A 24079-nucleotide genomic window follows, 5' to 3' on the forward strand; every position below is an offset into this window, starting at 1 on the left:
TTTATAAAAAAAAAATAAATTAAATTTCCTGCATTAGGTATCAAATGAAAATGTACTCATCAGCTTTGAATCATTTAAATGCACTGCATGTGTTCCAAGTTGTCCAGCTATTGATATGGAATACTCAGTCTGAGTATTTCCATCAAACAAACTGTATTTAATGTATCACCTTCCACAGTCTACTATACAATCGTCTCACCTCTGCAGACTTCTTTAGCTTCATTAGAAGATGCCCTGTTCTTTCCTTTTCTCAATATCCCGTGCAAGCTGGCAGACAGTGCATAACATGCAGAAATGCACACATAGAAAATCTTTCATAAGGGATCCCTGGAAAGAAAGAACAACAGTTGTTACGTCATCACCTCATGTACGAGCCTGACAAGCAATCTGTCACTGTTTGTGGAGCATACTTAGTGATTTTCCCAAATTAAATGTTGGAGAATGATTTCAAAATGGCAGAACTCACTTGGGTACACTTCAATGAAGTCTATTTAATTGTTCATTAAATGAGAAGATAAAGTACTAACATAAGGCAATTGAATGATGCACTGGACAGTGAACATCTTACTCCATGCTCAGATAAATTGGGACCTGGGGAGCAAGCAGACCAGTAAAAAAAAAAAAAAAATTACAAATGAATTCTGGTGTCCGTTCCCCCAATGTCCTTATCTTGCGATGTAGCATTGAAATTATCATACTGGAAAAATACACTGGTAGGCTGTAGCACAGAGACGTACATAAGCAAACACCCCTCAACTGTCACATCTCCACCACTAACTTGCAGTTCTGACATGACTGGTCCATCACCTCATGTAGTGGTTGACATAGCCTGGTCCTGCTCTTGGTGTTTGGATATGGAATATAGATTTGTCAGGCTAGGTGCTACTTCTTTCTGGTCAAATGTGGATATTCTTGTGCTCATTACAGTCTAATGGTTTTTATTAGCAACAGTAGCTCCCTGACCAAGTGATAATTGGCTGCTCAGTGTTGTCATCCAGGACCCAGTCTGACTCGCCGTATGTTCTTCTCTTCCTCTCAGAATATCACTTCCACAACTGTGGCTCATCCATCAGCTTTTAAATTTCTGTCATATCAAACAGGATGACTGTAGGCTGGAAATTCTTGTGTTACTGGTCTTAATAATGTCTTAGAAACCACTGAGTGTACAATGTCATGAATTGTGATCAGTGGTGTAGCTGGAGCTGAATATCTTCGTTTGAAATCAGAAACATTTTACAGTTCATTCATTTTCTAGCTGACTTCCATCCATCCATTTTCCAACCCGCTGAATCCGAACACAGGGTCACGGGGGTCTGCTGGAGCCAATCCCAGCTGAACACAGGGCACAAGGCAGGAACAAATTCCGGGCAGGGTGCCAACCCACCGCAGTCCAGCTGACTTGCAAAAGCATAATATGTACAGGTGCATCTCAATAAATTAGAATATCATCGAAAAGTTAATTTATTTCAGTAATTCAATTGAAAAAGTGAAACTCATATATAGATTCATTACACATAGAGTGATATATTTCAAGTGTTTATTTCTTTTCATTTTGCCGATTATGGCTTACAGGTAAAGAAAACTCAAAATTCAGTATCTCAGAAAATTAGAATACAGTAATCCCTCCTCCATCGCAGGGGTTGCGTTCCAGAGCCACCCGCGAAATAAGAAAATCCGCGAAGTAGAAACCATATGTTTATATGGTTATTTTTATATTGTCATGCTTGGGTCACAGATTTGCGCAGAAACACAGGAGGTTGTAGAGAGACAGGAACGTTATTCAAACACTGCAAACAAACATTTGTCTTTTTTTCAAAAGTTTAAACTGTGCTCCATGACAAGACAGAGATGACAGTTCTGTCTCACAATTAAAAGAATGCAAACATACCTTCCTTGTCAAAGGAGTGCACGTCAGGAGCACAGAATGTCAGAAAGAAGAGCAAACAAATCAATAGGGCTGTTTGGCTTTTAAGTATGCGAAGCACTGCGGCACAAAGCTGTTGAAGGCGGCAGCTCACACCCCCTCCGTCAGGAGCAGAGAGAGAGAGAGAGAGAGAGAGAGAGACAGAGAAAAACAAACAGTGAAAAATCAATACGTGCCCTTCGAGCTTTTAAGTATGCGAAGCACCGTGCAGCATGTCGCTTCACGAAGCAGCTGCACAGAAGGTAGCAACGTGAAGATAATCTTTCAGCATTTTTAGACGAGCGTCCGTATCGTCTAGGTGTGCGAACAGCCCCCCTGCTCACACCCCCTACGTCAGGATCAGAGAAAGTCAGCACGAGAGAGAGAGCGTCCCTTGTATGAAATCAACTGGGCAAACCAACTGAGGAAGCATGTACCAGAAATTAAAAGACCCATTGTCCGCAGAAATCCGCGAACCAGCAAAAAATCCGCGATATATATTTAAATATGCTTACATATAAAATCCGTGATAGAGTGAAGCCGCGAAAGGTGAAGCGCGATATAGCGAGGGATCCCTGTATTACATAAGACCAACAAAAAAAAAGAATTTTTAATACAGAATTGTTGGCCTACCGAAAAGTATGCTCTTTTTGCATGAATTACTGCATCAAGGCCACATGGCATGGAGGCGACCAGCCTGTGGCACTGCTGAGGTGTTATGCAAGTCCAGGATGCTTTGATAGCGGCCTTCAGCTCGTCTGCATTGTTGGGTCTGGTGTCTTTCATCTTCCTCTTGACAATACCCCATAGATTCTGTATGGGGTTTAGGTCAGGCGAGTTTTCTGGCCAATCAAGCACAGTAATACCACGGTCATTAAACCAGGTATTGGTACTTTTGGCAGTGTGGACAAGTGGCAAGTCCTGGAAAATGAAATCAGTATCTCCATAAAACTTGTCAGCAGAGGGAAGCATGAAGTACTCTATAATTTCCTGGTAGATGGCTGCGCTGACTTTGGACTTTTGATAAAACACAGTGGACTGGCACTCGCAGATGACATGGCTCCCCAAATCATCACTGACTGTGGAAACTTCACACTGGACCTCGAGCAACTTGGGATTCTGTGCCTCTCCATTCTTCCTCCAGACTTTGGGACCTTGATTTCCAAAGGAAATGCAAAATGTACTTTTATCTGAAAAGAGGACTTTGGAGCACTGAGCAACAGTCCAGTCTGTTTTCTCCTTAGCCCAGGTAAGACGCTTCTGTTGTTGTCTCTGGTTCAGGAGTGACTTGGCACAAGGAATGCGACAGTTGTAGCCCCTGTCCCGGATACACATGTCTGTGTGGTGGCTCTTGAAGCACTGACCCAAGCTGCAGTCCATTCCTTGTGAATCTCCCCCAAATTCTTGAATGAGCTATGCTTCACAGTCCTCCAAGGCTACGGTTATCCCAGTTGCTTGTGCACCTTTTTCTGCCACATTTTTTCCTTCCACTCAACTTTCCATTAATATACTCTGTGAACAGCCAGTGTCTTTAGCAATGACCTTTTGTGGCTTAGCCTTTCTGGGGAGAGTGTCAGTGACGGTCTTCTGGACAACTGTCAAGTCAGTAGTCTTTCCCATGATCGTGTGGCCTACTGAACCAGACGGAGAGACCACTGAAAAACTCAGGACACCCTTGCAGGTGTTTTGGGTTAATTAGCTGAGTGGAGTCTGACACCACGAGTCTACAATATTGAACTTTTTCTAAGATACTGAATTTTGGGTTTTCATTAGCTACAAGCTGTAATGCTGGTCTACAAAAAAATATTTTTTGTTTGCTACTGGGAACTTCAGACCAGCTCTCTATTAAGTTTTTTTACACTGATTTCATATATGAATTCGGAATTAAGATAGCATTTCAGATTTTTGAGGTACACGTCATTTCCGTTTTGACACTTGAATATTAATATAATACTAGCCAACCCGCGGCATAGCATACGCCGCATAATTATGTATTGATGGGTGAACACTTCCTGAAAGACACAGTTGTCCAAATGGGGTGGGTTTGAGGATACGACTGCGAGTGAATGAAAAGATGGAACTCTGGAGAGAGCAACATACAATTGTCCGTGACTGAAAACTAGTTTTGGCAGATACAGGCATATCGTTTTGAAAGTTTGTCCCTGTGCCTTATTAATTGTCATTGTAAAGGCCAATCTAACAGGAAATTGTCTGCGTGTAAAAGTAAAAGGCAAATTTGAATCTGATGGGGTCAGGAAAATCCGGGGAATATGGACAGTTTGTGAGGTAGGAGCTGCGACTGTTTTACACGCCAGTACATTGCGGTGAATGCTGAGAACAGTCAGTCTAGTGCCTTTACAGAGACTTCATGCTGGCATGAGGTATCTGAGAAGCATGACGACTGAACCAATTTTAAGTTTGACTTTATGCAGAGGCATGCCAGTGGGAGTAATGGCTGCCCGGTGGGTCATGGGAATAACGCCACCGGATCGCCAGTCGGCATCATTTATAGTCGGAACTACGACAGTATGTGATCTTCTTCGAACCTCCAACTTTCGTTCTTGATTAATGAAAGCATTCTTGGCAAATGTTTTTGCTCTCGCGCGAATTGTTGGCCCTGTTGTGCGTGTGCCATGGTCGGCTGCTTAGTGAATTGTTGGTGGGCGGGGCTCGGTCTTGCTTGCCATGGACTTAGTGAATTATATATATAGATATTGACACAATATGTAGAGTCTGAATTTTGTCCCACCAAAATTGTTTGAATGTGTTTATTCTGAAAACAAACCAGAAGACGATAACCAGAGACGCTTTAAAACATATTTATGTCAATTTACCTCAATATAAAAGTGAGGTCAGTGTGCTCAAAACTGTCTGAGGCACTTGCTTTTGTGCTTGTACTGCACATCCATCTCTCTTTGCATGAACCTACAGTAGTCACCCATCATACTCGGAGTGAATTTTCCCTGATATTGGTTTTCCATCACCTTTTTTATCTTGATGAAATCTTTCCCTGTGCTCATCTCTGACTTCGCTTAGATTTGGTGGAAAAAAGTTGAGATGAGAATGTAAAAAATGCATCTTTAGTGACATTCTGCACATTCAGCATATTCTCCACAAGCTCAGGATAATTCTCTGCTCAGTGCTTGTCAAGAAAATTCTGGACAACCTGCACGAATGAGGGTGCTGATTCAGTTTCCTTTTGAACTCGTCGTCAAGCATCAGTTAATGGATTACAGGGCCAACAAAAACACCAAACTTATTTCTTAAATGCTGAAAAGCATCGCCTTTACTGTCCAGTCACCCTAGTTGTCCAAGACCTGGAATATCATAACTAAAAAATGGGACGTACTGGACGAAAACGGTTTTCAGATTTGGAGTCGGCAAGTGAAATTTTTTAAAGTACAGATGAAAGAATCCCAGTAGCAAAATGCTTGTTGACCAGTGATCAGCAAAATGAAACGAAATAATCCCTTGAAATATATCATGTATCACTCTGTGTGTAATGAATCTATATAATATACGAGTTTCACTTTTTGAATTGAATTACTTAGATAGATAGATAGATAGATAGATAGATAGATAGATAGATAGATAGATAGATAGATACTTTATTAATCCCAATGGGAAATTCACAAATAAATTAACTTTTTGATGATTTTCTAATTTATTAGTTGCACCTGTATTCTAGATTTATGTATCCTAAATAGTACTGTATGACTGATTGAATTACTTGAAAAGTTGTACAGTGGAACCTCGGTTTGCGAGCATAATTCGTTCCGGAAACGTGCCCGTAGTCCAAAACATTCGTATATCAAAGTGAATTTCCCCATAAGAAATAATCGAAACTCAGATGATTTGTTCCACAACCCAAAACTATTCATATAAAAATGATTAATACAAAATATAAAGTAAAAATACATAAAACAAATTAACCTGCACTTTACCTTTGAAAAGAATCATGGCTGGTGTGAGTGAGTTTCTAAACTCTTCTGGGATTGTACCCAACAGGACGACACACGGAAGAGCGTCCCAAAGCAATCGCAGTCTCCCAGCGCTGTAGCAGTTTGCCGTAAAAGCGAATCCGAAAAGATTGCGGACATGCTATAAGCGCCTGCCGTCGATGGGTGATACAAGTAACAAGGAACATTATAAATGCACAGGGCCCTGCCTGACTGCTGTGTCTGTGTATAAATAACCGTGCTGTTGCTGTTTCAAGCTGAATAAAGCTGGTGTTGCTAAAGTACTGAGACTCAGCTTCGTGTTTTAGGGTGCAAGACGGGGACTCGCATGCGAACACAGACACACACACGCACACGCATACACACACACACACACGCGCGCACACAGTCACAATGCTAATGCTGCAATAAACAGTATACGCTCGCACGGATGTTGACAATTTGAGTGAGGCACGCCGACTCAGACGGAGAATAGGAGACAATTACCCACAATCCCGCAGCGAGAGAGAGAAGAACCATCAGCTCAGTTGTGATCACATGACGCTCAGCAGACAAAGCGTATACATACTACTCGTACTGCAAGACCTCGCTCGTTTATCAAAGTCAAAATTGATTAAAAATTTTTGCTCGTCTTGCAAAACACTCGTAAACCAAGTTACTCGCAAACCGAGGTTCCACTGTTATATAATGCGATAGTAATTCTGAAAACTTGCCTTGATGTTGTATCTCGTCCTGTAGACACCACGAAGAGCAAATGAACAACCACAGAGGCAACATTCATTCATGGCAGCAGCATTAGAACAGGCCATACAAGGAAAACAGCAGATGCCGTAGCAACCTGTGAATGGTATGGCAGAGAGAGAGGAGCACAACATCATATTAATGGTGGGATTCAGCTGTTCAAGTATACTGTAGATATTCCCTGGAAAACTCTGGCTAGTTTATGACATGACAGTGCCGTCTCATTAATGGTTTTCCAGAGCAAATGTTTAAACTAAACATTTTGTTACAGTCATGTCATGGTAACACATGCCATTGGTTCATTCCAATACTGTACAATACAATTACTATTTTAGATATACCCAGAAGTAATGTACTACACATTGATAACAATACAGATAAACATACAAGGTGATGAACAGTGCAGTCTTATTGAGAGCTTTCCATACAGGACGTACATGTTAAGAGCACAATCAAGCATTACATTCAATAGTGTGTCATCATTTATATGGAAACCTCTAATACCATTTGTCCGTTTTACTTTAGAGTTGTTGGGCTCCATTACATGGCAGGGACAAACCTTCAGTGGGTCAATTAACTCAATATTTTGTGCATGTGGTAGGAAACTGGAGCTCCAACAGAAATAGTGGAACACACAAAATCCAAACCAGCAGTGTCAGACTAAAAACTGGACTGTGGCTTCTTCCTGCTATGTTGCCTACCAATGATATATTTAAATGGGATTCAGTTTGACGTATTCAGAATTTGACAAGAATTCATTCATATAATTGCAAAGTAAACATACTGGTCTTGTGTTGAACCTTTTTATTTTATTTATTTATTTTTGCTGTTTTATCCTCTACAAAGATCCATTTTAGACGGGGCTCTCTACTCATAAAGCTCTCTCATTCAGGTGCTTGGTTGAATGCTGAACTTCATGTATTCTACTTGCTGTGTCTTACTTCAGTGTAAAAGTAATTAAATAAAGCATGTGACAAAACATTTTCAAACCTGCCTAAATAAATTTAGGGCTGTGTCAGGTCACAGCAGATCCTGCCAGCACTGGGTGTAGGGTAGCTATGGTGTTAACATAGATCAGTGTTTACCAACCTGTGGACCGTGGTGGCATTATAGGTAGGCCAACCACCACCCCAGTACCAATGATCTTGCTCGATTCACAGCGGCAACATCTACCCTAGACGAGTCTCCATTCACTGTTCCAGTGATCTCGCTTGATTCACAGTGGCAGCATCACAGCTGGATCGTGGATGACAGACGTCCTCCCCCACCCCCGATTTGACAAGGAGGAAAAGCATTGACAGTCGTGCTTGATTCATCTGACATTCTAATGCTCTGGTGATCTCGTGGGGCTAACCCCTACGCCCCCACTTTGACGATCACCCTCAGTTCACTGAGTGAGACTATCCTACTACCCCTGCTCAGATGATCAGGCTAAATTCACGGAAGGGGGAAAACCCTGTGTGTTCAGAACACATTCACATGTGAAAAGCTGGGTCATGACACCACACAGGTTAGGAAACATTGATGTACATTAATATTTAAAGATTTTGAAAATTATTTGTAAATTGTAATTTAAGAATTAATAGTTATTTAAAGAAAGAAGCAGCATTCTTTCCTTCTTACAACCCACAGGTTTTAGCCCAGATCTTCAGCTTGTCTCTCTGCCTTCTCTTCTTGGATGAATGATCATCACGTTAAACTTAACCTTTCAAAGTCGGATATCCTGTCCTTGCCCTCTGATTCTCCTTCCTTAGATTTGTCTCTAAGCATCGTGCATCGTCCTTCAATATGTCACCCTTTCACCATCTGCCACAATCGCGAATCTTGGTGTGAGTCTGGGCTCATTGGTTTTAATCATTAAACTTACATCTTCAATGACCCAGTCCTGCCATTTATTTCTTCATAATATTTAGAGGTTTTTGACCCTTCCTCACTAATTATGCCACCCCACTTCTTGTTTGGGCAATGCTCCTCTCTTGGCTGTACTACTGCAACTTCCTCCTGGCGGGACTTTTGTTCAGCTGCTATCAGACCGCTCAATTCCTTCAGAATGCAGATGCTCAACTGATGTTTCACTCCTACTACTCCTCTTCTTCGGTCTCTCTACTGGCTTCCTGTTGCTACAAGGATCCAGATCAAAAGCCTTGTCTTGACCTACAGTTCTCTTTTCGGGTCTGCTGTTCAATATATCTAATCTTCCTCCTGCCAGATGTGCCAAGACTGGACACCGCTTCTGTGTTCTTGCTCCAAAGTTGTGGAATGATCTCCCTTTATCAATCTGTGCTGCACCCAATTTACTAACGTTTATATATCTTTGGAAGGTGCACCTTTTCATTAAACATTTTCAGTTTTCTTACTTTCTCTCCTACAGGGTTAGCAGCTGTTGTACTGGCAAAGAGTTTAGAATACTGAGGTTTGTCTTAGTCTGGTTGTAGGTAAAATTATGTTGTAGTTCTACTTCCTTGTGCACACTATTTTATCTTGTTTTATGTTGCTTTAATGCTTGCACCTTCATTCTTATATGTATTATAACTTGCTGCGTGTGTCACAATTTAATAAAGGTGTCTGCCAAAAAACATAGTAATAAAATAATCCATTGTAATTTCCTCCTACAAAAGGTTTAGAAATTGCATTATTTTTGGTTAAGTGCTGCGATTAGGAGTGTAATTTATGGCAGGGGGCTGTGAGCATGCATCTGGTTTGGCTAGGTTGACTGTTTGGACATTATGTGAGCCTAAGCCATCCCTTGCAGAAAGGCCATAAATAGCTTTACTGATATGAAGCAGGGTATGGAGGACTGAAATGTGGCTGTTTATGATTGGCTATTCTGTACCCCATTGGTCCAGGTCTGCCTGAACATTACTGGATGATCCAAGCGAATTGCCTGCACCCATTGGTTTAGGATTTGTTAGATTAGGTCAGGATGACTTTGTCATCCCAAAGGGAAATTTGGTTGTAGCAAAAAAGTACAAAACCATAAGGCATTATTACACAAATTCAACAATATAAAGATACAACAACTGACAACCAGTGTTATCGTATATACACACACTCGAGATTAGTACAAAGCAGAATGATTACCTTCAACACTACATCTTGCCTGAAGAAGGGGCCTGAGTTGCCTTGAAAGCTTCATATTGTAATCTTTTTAGTTAGCCAACAAAAGGTGTCATTTTACTTGGCTTTCCTCTACTTCAGCACTACACAAAGTAATAATTCAGATTTCACCGTTTAGTAGCACCCCTACAAGTAACAGAATTCAAAATGCTAATAGCTCTGGGAATAAAAGCGGTCTTAAATCTGTTGCTCTTTACCCTCTGAAACCTAAATCTACAGCCCGAACACATCAACTGAAATTTTTGGAGACAGAGGGTGGCGTCTGTCTGACAGAATTGAGTTGTCCTTCTTTTGAACAAGTTTTCAGAACGGCTCAGCGACAGAGGTCTACTGCAAGCCACTAATTTTAAAGATAGTTTTAAAAATGTTATTAAGATGGTTTATATTCTTAATGCTGAGGTTGCCAAACCAACATATATATAAAAGCAAATGTAACAACAGATTCAATAAAGGACTTGTGTTTTGTCCACATTAGAACAGTTGCCCTTTCCTAAGAAAGAAAAAGCATATCTGCACTTTCCTACAAATTTGTTGTGTTAAGATCAAAGTTTAGCCTGTTCTCAGTAGGTTAAAAACAGCAGGGTAGTGTGGACAAAAGGTGAAAATGGAGACTAATGTCTGCATTTTTAAACAAAAACATAGTAGTGTGAACGTAGACGAAAGTGCAGAAATGTAAGATTAAAATTCATATCAATTTTAGAAATATTCACATTGTTATCACAGTTTTGTGTTCACAACTCTCTTTTGTCATTTTCCTATTAATTCACTTTTTCCTGAGAGGTTTGTTAACAAAATTATGGCCTAATAATGACAGCTGACAATCACTGAAGTAGATATGGAGCAAATGACACATAAATGCTAAAAGGCTAAAGCGACTGTGGGTATAGAAAAAAAATCTCCCTCCTTTGAAAATATTCACATTTTGTTACTTTAAAGTCTAACATGAAAATGCACAAAAATATTTTTTCAGCTTTATTTAGCAGCAGGTCAGAAAAATAACAAAAAAACAAGAATCGCTGAGGTTGATAAAGGATCACCCCCAACCTAATAATACTTGCACACCAAGATAAGATAATTGGCATCCATCTTAGATCAATTGTAATCATTCTGATTAGCTCAGCATAAAAACATGAACTGAAAGCAAACGATCAACTATAGGTGGTAAGGCACTGTCAGGAGATCTCAGGGAAAATGTTGTGGAGAGGCACAAGTCAGGAAATGGATATAAAAAAAAACAATTAAAAAGCTTCATCAATCTCTTACAGCAAAGTAAAATCCATAATCAAGAAGTGGAAAGTGTTTGGTACTACTAGGACCCGCCCCGGATCAAACCATCCTTCTAAACTGGATAGAAAAACAAGCAGGACGCTGGCCAGAGTGGCTACCGCGAGGCCAGTGGCAACTCTGAAGGCTGAGCGTGGTCATTGTGTGTACAGGATGTGACAACAATATCACAAGCGCTCCACAAATGAGGCTTGCAAGAAAAAAAAAAAGCCCCTGCTCAAGAAAAGCAACATTAAGTCTCATTTGAGCTTGGCCAAAACGCACCTTAAAGATTCTGAGGTCAAATGGAAACAGTTGTTATGGTCAAATGAGACCAAAATCAAACTATTTGGACTTAACACCAAACATGGTGCTTACCATTCAAAGAACGCCATAACTACAGTAAAGCGTGGTGGGCAGAAAGAAAATTTGATAGGGCAAAATCCCATCAAAAACCTGCCGCCCTCTGCCAGAAAAGTGTCAATGGGAAGAAGGTTCACCTTCCAACGTGACAATGACCAGAAGCACACAGAAGAGCTGACAAAACAGTGGCTGAAAGAGAAAACGTGGTGTGGCCTAGTCAGAGCCCAGACTTAAATCCTATTGAAAATCTATGGAATGACCAACAGTCAATTGACTGAGCGTGAACAGTTCTGTAAGGAAGAGTGGGCAAATATTACACAGTCTAGATGTGTACAGTTCGTAGAAAAGTATCCCATCAGACTCATGGCTGTAATCAAAGCAAAGGGTGGTTCCACAAAGTACTGACACTGACCCTTTATCAATTCAAACTTTATTAGTTTTTTTTATTTTTTTCAAACTGTTGCTTGTACAGTATATCTTTGACTTGGATGTTAGAGGTTGCACTGAGGAAATAAAGCTGAAAAAAATATTTTTGTGTGTGTTTTCATTTTAAGATGTAAAGCAACAAAATGTGAATATTGTCAAAGAAGGTGATTCTTTTCACTGTACTTCAGCATCAGATTAACTAGGCTGATTATTAGGAAGTAACAGCTTAAATAACCAGGGAAATAGAGGAATAAAATTCATAATGATAATCTTAAAAACTAAGATAAAAAAGTTGCATTATCTCCATACATAAAATAGAATGTAGCAAACCCAATTTTGAAATTATTGGTGTGTGTGTTGCTTGCCCCCGTGTTCGTTTGATTCATTGCTAATAGTCATCATTGAAAAGGTGAATCTTAAACATGACTTGTAATCATCATGGTGGTGGTGACATGCTATACATTGATTAACACATGCAAGGAAGAATTTCACTCTGCTCTGTTCATGTGACAATAACAACCTCACCATCATCATCATTTTAAAGGCCATTTTATAGGTTAACTCTTGTTGGCCATTAATTTGGAAAAGGGAAGAGCTACGAAAAGAATCCGCTTGTCAAAAGCTATTGATTGTTATTTGTAAGCTTGCACAACTCACAGGTCCCACATTCAGAACAGCAGTCAAAAACTCCAGTCTGAAAGTCACTGGGTGGAGGTCTGGATGACGCAAAGCCGGGCTGAGAAGAAATCGGGTTCATTTTGAGAGGTTTGCAGACACAAGCTCTACAAATGAAAAAAAATATAAATAAAATGACATTATAGGACATACCAGGCAATCCATCTTAATACAGTAAATAGACAAGTGTAAGTGTGTGTGTGTGTGTCTGTCTGTCCAGTTGCTATGTGTCTGTTAGGTGCCATATGGTATGGGATTTATAAAAGCAGTGCTAATGTTTGTGATGCACCCTCTGTTACAATGAAAAACACAATGCATTTTATTTCTACATGCATTACATAATACATTCCGATAGATGGTGCTCCTCAAGTGTTAATGCTGAATGTGTCCAAAAGAGAGTGACTGCTGGACGAACAGAAAGCGCCTTATTAGATTTCAACCCATCTGAGAAGGGGAGCACAGCTAGTGGATGTTAGAAACTAATAGGCTTATGTGTTGGGTCTGCAGAATAAACCATGAAGTCTCTTGATGCAAACTGGGATTTTATTCTGACAAAGGACACCACTTTTCCACCCAATTCCAAATATCTGAAACTTAAAAAATCTATTTTTGTACAAGAAGTAAAAATGAAACTTGTGAACAGTGACAATTAAGAGTGGCACGGTGGCTGCCTCACATATCCAACAATGCTGCGTTTGAGCCCTGTGTCAGATTCTGTATGGAGTTTCCTTCACATCCCCACAGATGTGTGGGGCTCTTAGCTGTCGTCCCACCCAGGGTTGTCTAATACTTTTAACTGGCCATTAGTGTTAAAATACAAAAGCAAAACAACGACACACAACTGTGTGGCTGTCCTGACTTAAACAGGATGTGAAAGCAAATTTGACTTCTTACTCATGTCAGGCTTATTCATAAAACATTCAATTTTAAATTTGTGTTTAGACTTTTTAAGTAGGAAAAGTGACACCATATTAAAGCACATAAAAGTTTTATATTTTCAATCTTAAATGGTTTGTGCTAAAGGAAATAAAATGTACCTAAAAAGTTGATTCTTGTCTTGGAAAGCAGACTTTATTATTACTGTGACACCGGAAAATAGTTTTATTTTACAATATACTGCATTTAAAATAGATCGTAAGCATTAGTAAAATTAGAAGTAAAAAAAGAAAAGTTTACAATAGCATCAGAAATTTCCCAGTCTGGAACAGTAAATTAGCAATGCTGACACACAACTCCAGGTAACCGTGACTAATGCCATCTCTGCATCTCCTCTCGTTTTCCTCAACACTGCGGCTGACATCTCTAACTGGACTCAGAGTGATATTATAACGTGTGTGTCATATGTGTATACAGTACAGAATATATACACCGATTAGCCACTGGCAGGTGGGATATAGATTTACTTCATGATTTATGTATTTATTTTATAATTTCATCTTTTAATGTTAGATGCAATTAATTGTGATTAATTACAACAATTTATGCAATTAGTTAATTGATTCCCAGCCTATATATATATATATATATATATATATATATATATATATATATATATATATATATATATATATATATATATATATATATGTGTGTGGTGGTGTGTGTGTGTGTGTGTGTGTGTGTGTGTGTGTGTGTGTGTGTGTGTGTGTATGTATATATATATATATATATATATATATATATATATATATATATAATACAGTGCATATTATACACTGAATATATATATATCAATTTATTTATTACATAGTTTACTGTCAAATAATACAAAGAGTACGCGACACGTGTTTCACCCTTATTTGGGCTCATCAGGCGTACACACTCACTGCACCCCTCTCTGGGATTGAACCTTGGAAGTGGACGTCAGCGTCAGGAGCGAAGCCTCTTTACACTGCACCACGGCATGTCCAACCACATGTGTTACCTGGTAGGTAACCACCCATACAATCAGATTGAGATTCGGACTATGAATGCTCTGAATATATATATATATATATATATATAAATATGTGTATATGCAGGGATATATGAATACATGTATATGTATGTGCATGTTGTACGTGGGCAGCATGGCGGTGCAGTGGTTGCACTGCTGCCTCATACTAAGAAGACCAGGGTTCACGTCCTGAGTCCTCCCTGCATGGAGTTTGCATGTTCTCTACTTGTCCGTGTGGGTTTCCTCCCACTGTCTGAAGACATGCAGGTTAGGTGGATTGGTGATGTTAAATTGGCCCTAGTGTGTGGGTGTTGACGCTGCGATGGTCTGCTGTGCTGTCCAGGGTTTGTTCCTACCTTGCACCCTGTTCTAGCTGGGTTTGCCTCCAACACACCCCTAGGCTCCCTGTTCAGGACTAAGCAGCTTAGAAAAATACTTGGCATGTTCTATGTACATAAAGTACATCCATGTGAAAATGTCTCTACATTTCCTATAAGGCTACTTTCCTCATATTCAATAAGTGAGTATTTAATGACTTACCTGGATTTGTAGAAGATGTGTCAGTTGCCAACACTTCTCCACTTCTCCACTTTTTATCTGTGTTCTCAGGTTTTATCTGCTTGAAAATAAAAGCTACCCTGCCCACTAAAATATAGACCCATAGTTAATAAATAACCAAAATTGTAAACCCATAAAGAGTGAAATACATAAAGACCTCATTTTGTGGCAGATAAAGCTTCAGATCATTCAAAACATTTCCATGAGCTGAACATGCTCATTCATGTCGCAGTCAGTTTCACTGATAACTACATTTATGGCCTGAAAGCCTTGGCACATGACTCTTTCTGTAAATTGTCCATTTAGAAAGTTAAGTGTAAAATAAAACAGGCTTTGAATGGTCACTCAAAAGAGATGAGAAACATCACTGACATATAAAATAATACGTCCTCAACTCTGCCTTACCCACGAGAGTTCCGTGACACTGGCCCTCTTTATCTGTTGGGTACCACGTTCTGTAATCTCCTTAGTTTCCCTTTTCTTTGTTATCACATCATGTCCTTTAGATTTGTGAAGTCATGAAAGGAACAGTTTCACTGTAGTTTGCCCATGCAACAATAATGACCCAATTAACCTACAAGCCTATAAACCGATAATACTAACTTTATGACATTTAAGCTTTTTCTAAATCTATTTTAATAGTCAAACATTCTTCTCTTATGCTATTTTTTCTTCATTTTCCCTTTTTATTTTTAAATACACTGGTGTTCAAAGATTTGGAATCAACAAAAATTTTTGTTTTTGATAGAAATTGATATCTTTGCTTTATCAAAATAGCATTAAACTAATTAAAAAAAACTGGCAAGACATTAACTAGTGTTGCTAATGTCTTACTGCTTGAAATGCCTGATTTTATATTTTTTTATTCATATTTGACTGCAAAGCCTCACTTTCAGCAGCCACCGCTTCAGTATCCTAATGGTAAACTCCCTAAACTTATTCTGATTTAGTCATGTTTACACGCTAATTGGTTATTAGAGAAACCGTTGTAATTGTATTAGCACTGCTGAAACCTGTTATTGTGACTTGGGTTGGAGGGTACTGCAGTTCAGAAATATTTATGAATGCCCTTATATGAGTTCCCATCAGGCAGCAGGAGTGCACTGGGGCTGATGGGAAGGCACAGTTATCAGCGCTGACAAAGTGAGATCTCATGTAAGACTGTAGGTACAGCATTTCTTTCTCAGCTAACCTGGATAACAGTATTATTGTCTCGCTGGATTACAGCTTTTGACTAAGAATATGTCTTTTTGCCTCATCGTGGATTGTGTTTAGCCATGTTGAATTTCCACAAGACAGCTTTTCCCTGTTTACTCTCACCAGCCATTTTATTAGGGACACAATCGTAGTGCCAGTTTGGACCCCCTTTTGCCTTCAAGTAATTCTTAATGGCATAGATTCAATAAGATGCTGGAAACATTCCTCAGGCATTTTGGTTAATATTGACATGACAGCATCACACAGTTGCTGCAGATTTGTTAACTGCACATCCATGATGTGACTCTCCCTTTCCACCATGTCCCAAAGGTCTTCTATTGGATTGAGGTCTAGGGACTGTGGAGCCCAGTTGAGTACATTGAACTCATTGTCATGTTCAAGACACTAGTTTGAAATGATTTGAGCTTTGTGACATGGTGTGTTATCCTGCTGGAAGTGGCCATCAGACGATGGGTACACTGCGGTCACAAAGGGATGGACATGGTCAGCCACAATACACGGGTAGGCTGTGGCATTTAAACGATGCTCATTTGGTACAAAGGGCGCCAAGAAAATATTCTGCACACCATTACACCACTACCATCAGCTGGAACTGTTGATACAAGGTGGGATGGATCCATGCTTTCATGTTGTTGACACCAAATTCTGAACCTGATCTGAATGTCGCAGCAGAAATCGAGACTCAGTGCTACTCACTGGATTTTTTCCCTTTTTCAGACCATTCTCTGTAAACACTAGAGATGGTTGTGCATGAAAATCTGAATTAGTCAGCAGTTTCTGAAATACTCGGACCAGCCCATCTGGCACCAACAACCATGTAACGTTCAGTCACTTAAATCACCATTCTTCCCGATTCTGATGCTTGGTTTGAACTGAGTTGCTGCCATGTGATTGGCTATTTGTGTTAACGAGAAGTACCTAATAAAGTGGCCAGTAAGTATATTTTCATCTGGACTGTTTTCTGAGAAATACACAGATCCAAAAATGGTGTATGGTGTTCCTTTTTTTTTTAACTCCCTAAAAAACGCTTTTAGTGAGTTTCTCGGTTGTGAGATCACATGCAAAATGAAGTTTAACGTCATTTCCACAAAACTGTACATGAAAGGAAACTCGACTGTTTTGCTCACCACTACATATTGCTTTATGATGTTAAAAGTGGGTTTAGAAAGTGGATGGATGGACGGATTGATAGGTAGATATTACACATAACCAATGGAGCGAGATTTGGACGTCCAGGAAAGGGCAGTGGCAGCCTACTATGTGTTGTATTTCATTACACTGTGTACATGTGACAGTCACTCTGACAATTAACTGTTGACACTACATTTTTTTATCAATTCAAAAGTCTATATTTTTGAAAAAGTCAGCACTATCATACATTGTGTATTGTTACTAAGTACAATATAAGTAAGCCATGATATAGCAGAATAAAATGTAATATTTTAACGCATGCTGTGTTGCTGTTCAGAATATGACAGAAAGAGAACGAACGAGAGCGTCAAGAGTAACTTTTACTGTTTCTTGATGTTAGACATTTATCAAAATCAATTTTAGAATGAGACAGTTATAATTGTAATTAGCTTTGAGGCCAATACTGCATCATGATTTGTAGCAATAATCAATATTGAATGAATAAACTTTGAATCATCTTTATAGCATTATCAATCACCACCGCGGGTGATGTCCCCTGTAATAATACATTGACCTGCAGTGATGTCTGCGAACAAGAATCCCCACCCAGACCCTCTACTATAGATACTTTCCGCAGTCAACAAACCATCCAGTTTATTAATCTGAGACTAAGTGAGGCCACACTAAACCAAGCAGTAGCGATCATGAGCCTAGCGCAACAAGGAGTTACCACAATTATGGAATCCAATCATATAGAAAAAGAACAAAGTTTCGACTCATGAGAGCAGAGAAATTAATAAAGAGGTGATGTAGATGACAGATGAGACATCCAGCAATGACAAAAGGGTCAACATTTAAAAACACATAAATATGCACTTTCTTACCTTTGCCCATTATAGACATAAACCCAAGCAACAGCAGTTACTTCCGACTAGTAAGGAATAAAGTAGGGATTTCCAACACTGTGAGCATCCATGAGAACACACATAGATTATAGCAGGTACATCTGGTAAAAATCTGAAAGTGGGACAGAAGGGTGGCTGCCTTCCATGCTGCCTAGCTAAAAAGAGAACGGATGAAACAACACTAAAAGCTAATGTTATATAATGCTAAAGAATGGCAAAAACAGATTAATTATTTCATGGACGGATGGAAGGATGCCAATGGAGATGTTTCTCAACTTATAAGAATCATCTCTTTAGCTGTTGACTTAAGTCTTTTCTATGCATTATTCTTTTCATGACCATAATATAAACATATTGCAGATTTCCAGTGGGCAAACATTAGTTTAGGATTAAGCACTAGTACTAAATTCCACACAGTTTATATATAAAGATTACAAAACTCTGTGCATCTAAATCAGGTTTATTGCTTTGACTCAGGCAGTTATGGGACATTCTAGTTTCAGTGACCAAAGTATCAAGTCATAAAACACTGACAGCACAGCCTACCCATATAAATAAATGTACAGGGACATAGCTGAAAACAATTTGACAATAGCAACAAGGTGAAATATTAAAGGATCTAAACTGACAGGCAAGTTAAAGCCCTTATCTGTTGTGTGTCTACGCACAGCTCATTAAAACACGAGTTTAAAACAATGAAGCAGCCATTTCACACAAACACCGGCTTGGTAAGTTGTATCCATAGGAGTGAATTCAAGTGAAATGTGCTCTTCACAGCATAAGTCTGATATATCAAGCATGCCTTCTAGTTGTAGGTAATGTCATATTTGCCATCTGCGGTTGCTGGTCTCATCGCTATAAATGACTGAAAATTGCTGGCCATGCCACAATTGACTTTTGACCATACTTCGGTGAAATCTCAGCCTGCTCTGTCTCTTCTGTTGTCTGTACTGCAGTTGTGATATTTATTCAGTGGCGAGAATGTCTGAGAAAAAATGTCAGCATATTAAAAAATATTTATGCCACCAGTGATTGTACGTGCCATGCCTGCTATTCTGTAAAAATGAGTGATCCTGAAGTGCAAATTTAAGGGGGCAGACAGGAAAAGACCTCCATGCCATTAGGTGAGAGGAAGAACTGCAACATTTTCAAGTACGTACCTCACTGTTCCCCACTATGACAGGAAGGCTGCTGTGCTGGGGTGGTTGCTGGATCCTCTTTTAGGAAAAAATGGAGGCCAAGAATGCAGGGGCACCTGGGGCTTCTAGGAGGCACTTTGATATGATGACCCCCGACTTCCCTAGAAGGAGTCCTAGGCCAGGACTAATGCTGTGTTCACGTCCTATGGCACAGACTGTTCTGTCATCACTAGGATGTACAAACGGAGTGAAAGGAAGGAACCTGAAAGTGAAAACTGTGAGGCACGCTACACATGTCAATGAGAAATCAAAACCAAAAACAAAATGTCAACAATACAGGGGAAGGGCAAAATTGTAGTCAAAAAATACACGAAGTCGAAACCAAAAAAATAAACACTAGAAAATTTTTTAGTTATCCAACAAGTATGACAAGAGAGAAGTTATGGCCACTATTTAAATCATTGTAGTGATGAGGATTACTGGCACAACTTCTGGGAGCACGACTGTAAGTGACTGACCTACAAAATGGCAGCACCCAATAAGATAAAAATAATAGACGTTATTCTTTATTTTGAATACAGACTTCCTATGAAACTGGTATGCATACCTGCAGATTCTCTAAGTAGAAAAATATAAAGAGGAAGCCTTTTATTAGATACATAAATAAAACCTTATTTGTTGCTATGGGGAAATTGGGCTTTTTACGGAAGCTCCTTAAATAAACATATATATAAACACACACTATGTTCTGAACACACATAAGAATGACTAAGAAGGAAGTAAGTTTTAAAAAGAAGGAAAACTTCTGATTTGGCTGTCACAGTCACAGTGAGGCATTATGCAGGTGTATTGTTATTGGTATAAAGGACCCCCAGTAATGTTTCTTGAGATATTTCTGTTGAACAATTCATTGGCTGACAGTCCCTCAGTGTTAGTGTGTCAGAGAGAGGATGTGCAGAATTCATAATGACACTCAGTTTTGTTTTAATACTCTCCTTCACTATGACCTCCGGAGGGTCCACAGTTCATCATAGAACTCAGCCTGCCCTTTTAGTTAGTTTGCTGATATGGTGGGCCCAAGGTTATTATAGTTTTGCCTTTTTATATTAGTTTTTATTTCTATATTTTTTTCTGACCTTACTTGGAAATTCAGTTTAGTTTTAGTTTTCCTTCATCATGTATTTTTAGTTTTTATTTCACAAAGACATTTCTATTTTATTTTTATATCACAATTTTATAATTTTTAAAATATTTTCTCATGAAAATCATGGGGGCTTAGGAAGGACAGGGCTCTTAGACTTGAATCAGTGTGCAGATTCCACCTAGCTGTATTGAGGGAAACAAAGAAAAACAAGTACAAAGTGTCAAGGTTAGGGGTGGTGAGACTTGAGTAGCCCACCATAAGAGCAGTAAACCCACAATGAGCAGAGCAAGAGCAGGTAATAGGAGTAAGGACAGGCGTAAAATGACAGAGACAGCATCTGAGATTAAGAACAATATGGGTCCTCCCTGCGTGGAGTTTGCATGTTCTCCCCGTGTCTGCGTGGGTTTCCTCCCACAGTCCAAAGACATGCAGGTTAGGTGGATTAGCGATTCTAAATTGGCCCTAGTGTGTGCTTGGTGTGTGGGTGTGTTTGTGTGTGTCCTGCGGTGGGTTGGCACCCTGCTCTGGATTGTTTCCTGCCTTGTGCTCTGTGTTGGCTGGGATTGGCTCCAGCAGACCCCCGTGACCCTGTGTTTGGATTCAACGGGTTGGAAAATGGATGGATGGATGGATATACATTATCTAAACCTGTTTATCCAGAGCAGGATCACAGGAAACCTGGAGCCTACCACAAAAGGTTTGGATGTAAGGCAGGAAAAATTCCTGGTATGCAATATGTATGATATGGCTGATGTTATGAACAAAAAGAATATATTTCAACTATCTATTTTGAGAGAGAGAAAAAAACATTGAAAAAAGGGAGACAAATATTTTAAAATATAATTCTGCTAATGGATTACTTTCACAATATCAGGTATTTTGAGTTGTGAATATGAAATAAAAAAGATAAATTAATAGAGAATAAATACAAAAACCCATTAGTATGTTTAGTTTTTCATCACTTGGCAGATTCTCTTCGCCTGCCTACCTTTGTTTGTATCGCTTCATTGTTAAACAATGTTTTTAAAGCAAAAGTGATTGGTCAGCAACAATACGTTGATCTTGTATGATGACCTAGTTAGTCTCTTGATTGGTGCCGTTTTATTTAAAAAACCAGGAGTGGTCTCCCCTCGACTTTCTTGTATACTCAGATATGGGAATGGGTATTTGAGGAGTAAACCGCAAGACAATGATTATATTTTTATATTATGTACATTAAGGAACCATCAACAACAAATCAAATCAATAATATATTGAACAATTGTTATAAAAGTAAAGTTGAATAAATCAGACTCTACATGAATAAAAAAAAAATCGAGTATGTGTTCAGATAAAGTACGACTTCCAGGTGATGGATTTGGCCCAAAAGTTAACACAGATCCACAATTGTGGTGTAACAACCACATGCCGAATTTCATCCATCTATCTAATTGCGTTTTTGAGTTATCGAGTTTACACACACACACTGTATTTTTGGACTCTGGGAGGTCTGTAACATCAAGATTCATCAAAATATCGTGGTTGATTTTTTTCATAATTACTATCATTCATATATGAGAAAGTAAAAACGATTTCTCCTGTGCAAAGTGGCAGGTGAATTGCTGTCAACAAAAAGCAGTCACCTAGAAATAAACTGAAACGTTACTCACTCATGATTTTTCTCTCCATATGGTGAACGTTTTGTTGACCAGCACATTCTGATTTCAGCTGTTTGAATTACACCTTGATATACAACAAGCGCAAGGAAAGGCAGCACGTAAATCGCTTTCTGTGTCACACACTTTACGCACCCGCATTCAGCTCGCTCTGTCACCGCAAATGCTGTGTGAAAACCTGCCCTCCGTCACCAGCTGCCATTCACTGGATGAATATGTGCAGGCGGCTCGTGGTGGGTGACTTTCTGTTTTAGAGTTAAAACTTACAAGGGTTAAAGACTAACAGCAAGAATATTCATTCAAAAACGAAAACTAAAAATATTTTAGTAAGTTATTATTTTATTTCAGTTAGTGTTTCTAGCTACTTTAATAGTTTCATTTACTTTTAGTTTTTCATTTCGGTTTTGTTCATTATTTTATTTCAGTTTACGAAAATGTTTTTTTAATAATAGTTTCAGTTTTGATTTTAGTTTTCGTTAACTATAATAACCTTGGGTGGGCCTCTCTTGAAGTGATGTTAGCAGCCTAGCACTCCACAGTATAGAAAACAGCACTGGCCATCACAGTGTTGTAGAAAATGTGAAGGATGTCACTTCCCACATTAAAGGAATACAGTCTCCTAAGGAAAAAGAGTATGCTCAGACCTTTCTAATATAGTTCCTTTGTGCTCGGAGACCAGTCCAACCTGTCAGTAATGTTAACCCCCAAATACTTGTAGGAATGGACCACCTCAACATCCACTCCCTGAATAGTGACTGCCATAGAGGCTGTTTGGTGCAGCAAAAGTCAAAAACAGGTTCCTTGGTTTTGCTGATGTTAAGTTGCAGACAATTCTCTTACACCGAGAAACAAACTTCACTTGACTCCTATACTCTGTCTCATCCTCTTCATCAATAATCCCCATAAATGCAGAATCATCTGAGAGTTTCTGCAACTGACATGACCTGTTGTTATATTTATAGACAAAACTGTTCCTTGTGGTGCTCCAGTGTAGCCACATCCATATCAGAAACACAGTCTTGAAGTTTCACAAACTGAGACCTGCTTGACAGATGGTCCATTATCCAGGAGACCATAGGCTCACCCACCTGCATATCTCTGAGTTTACTCCTTAACAAGAATGGCTGGATGGTATTGAAAGTCCTGGAGAAATCAAAAACATAATCCTTACAGTGCTGCCAGCTTTGTCCAGGTGAGAATAAACCTAGTGGAACAGACACAAAATTGCATCTCCACCCCAATCTTTGTCCGATAGGCAAGCTGCAGTGGGTCCAGGTGGTCTACCACAAGAGGACTCATATAATCCAGGACCAGTCTCTCAAAGACCTTCACAATGTGAGACTTAAGTGCCACTGGGCAGTAGTCATTTGATGAAGAGACGCATGCCTTCTTTGGAAAAGGAACAATGCAGGATGTTTTTTCCACAGCAGTGGCACTTTCTGAAGCCATAGGGACCAACTGAACAGGTGACAAAGGACACTGCAAAGTTGGTCAGCACAGTCCTTAAGAACTCAAGGACTGACTCTGTCTGGTCCTGTGGCTTTTCCTGTGTGTAGCTTACTCAGTTGTCTCCTTGCTTGGTCTTCAGCTATGGACAGTCCACACTGATGGTCAGAGGTGGACTTGTCACTGTTTGGTAGGAGTTGTTGATGTAGTAGGGAAGGTGAGGGAAATATCTATTAAAAATTGGCTCTCATTCAGGAAACCTTTTAGTTCCTTAGTAATCCAGGGCTTGTTGTATGGAAAGCAATGCACTGTCTTTGAGGGTTACCACTATGTTGACACAAAAGTTAATATAGTTTCTGATACTGTGACTGAGTCCCTCAACATCCTTCGCTTGTAACTTGCGCATTATTTCCCAGTCTGTCATTTGCAAGCAGCCATTCAGAGCTATTTTAGCATCCAGGCTTCACTTCCTCACTGTTCTGGTGGTAAAAGGTTGTTGT

The 24079-nt window shown here is 39.4% G+C and overlaps 1 protein-coding gene across 1 annotated transcript; it reads right to left on the reverse strand.

The window, feature by feature from the left end:
- Positions 1 to 203: 203 nt before the first annotated feature.
- Positions 204 to 15499, reverse strand: plac8.2 (placenta associated 8, tandem duplicate 2). Its single transcript, XM_028805999.2, has 4 exons — positions 14924 to 15499; positions 12430 to 12554; positions 6576 to 6700; positions 204 to 327 (listed from the first exon to the last, which is right to left on the reverse strand). Exons 2-4 carry the CDS (start codon positions 12527 to 12529, stop codon positions 223 to 225), a joined length of 330 nt encoding a protein of 109 aa, XP_028661832.1. The 5' UTR covers positions 12530 to 12554; positions 14924 to 15499; the 3' UTR covers positions 204 to 222.
- Between the last annotated feature and the right edge of the window lie 8580 nt (positions 15500 to 24079).

Source organism: Erpetoichthys calabaricus, chromosome 7 (genome assembly GCF_900747795.2).
Source record: "Erpetoichthys calabaricus chromosome 7, fErpCal1.3, whole genome shotgun sequence".
NCBI lineage: Eukaryota > Metazoa > Chordata > Cladistia > Polypteriformes > Polypteridae > Erpetoichthys > Erpetoichthys calabaricus.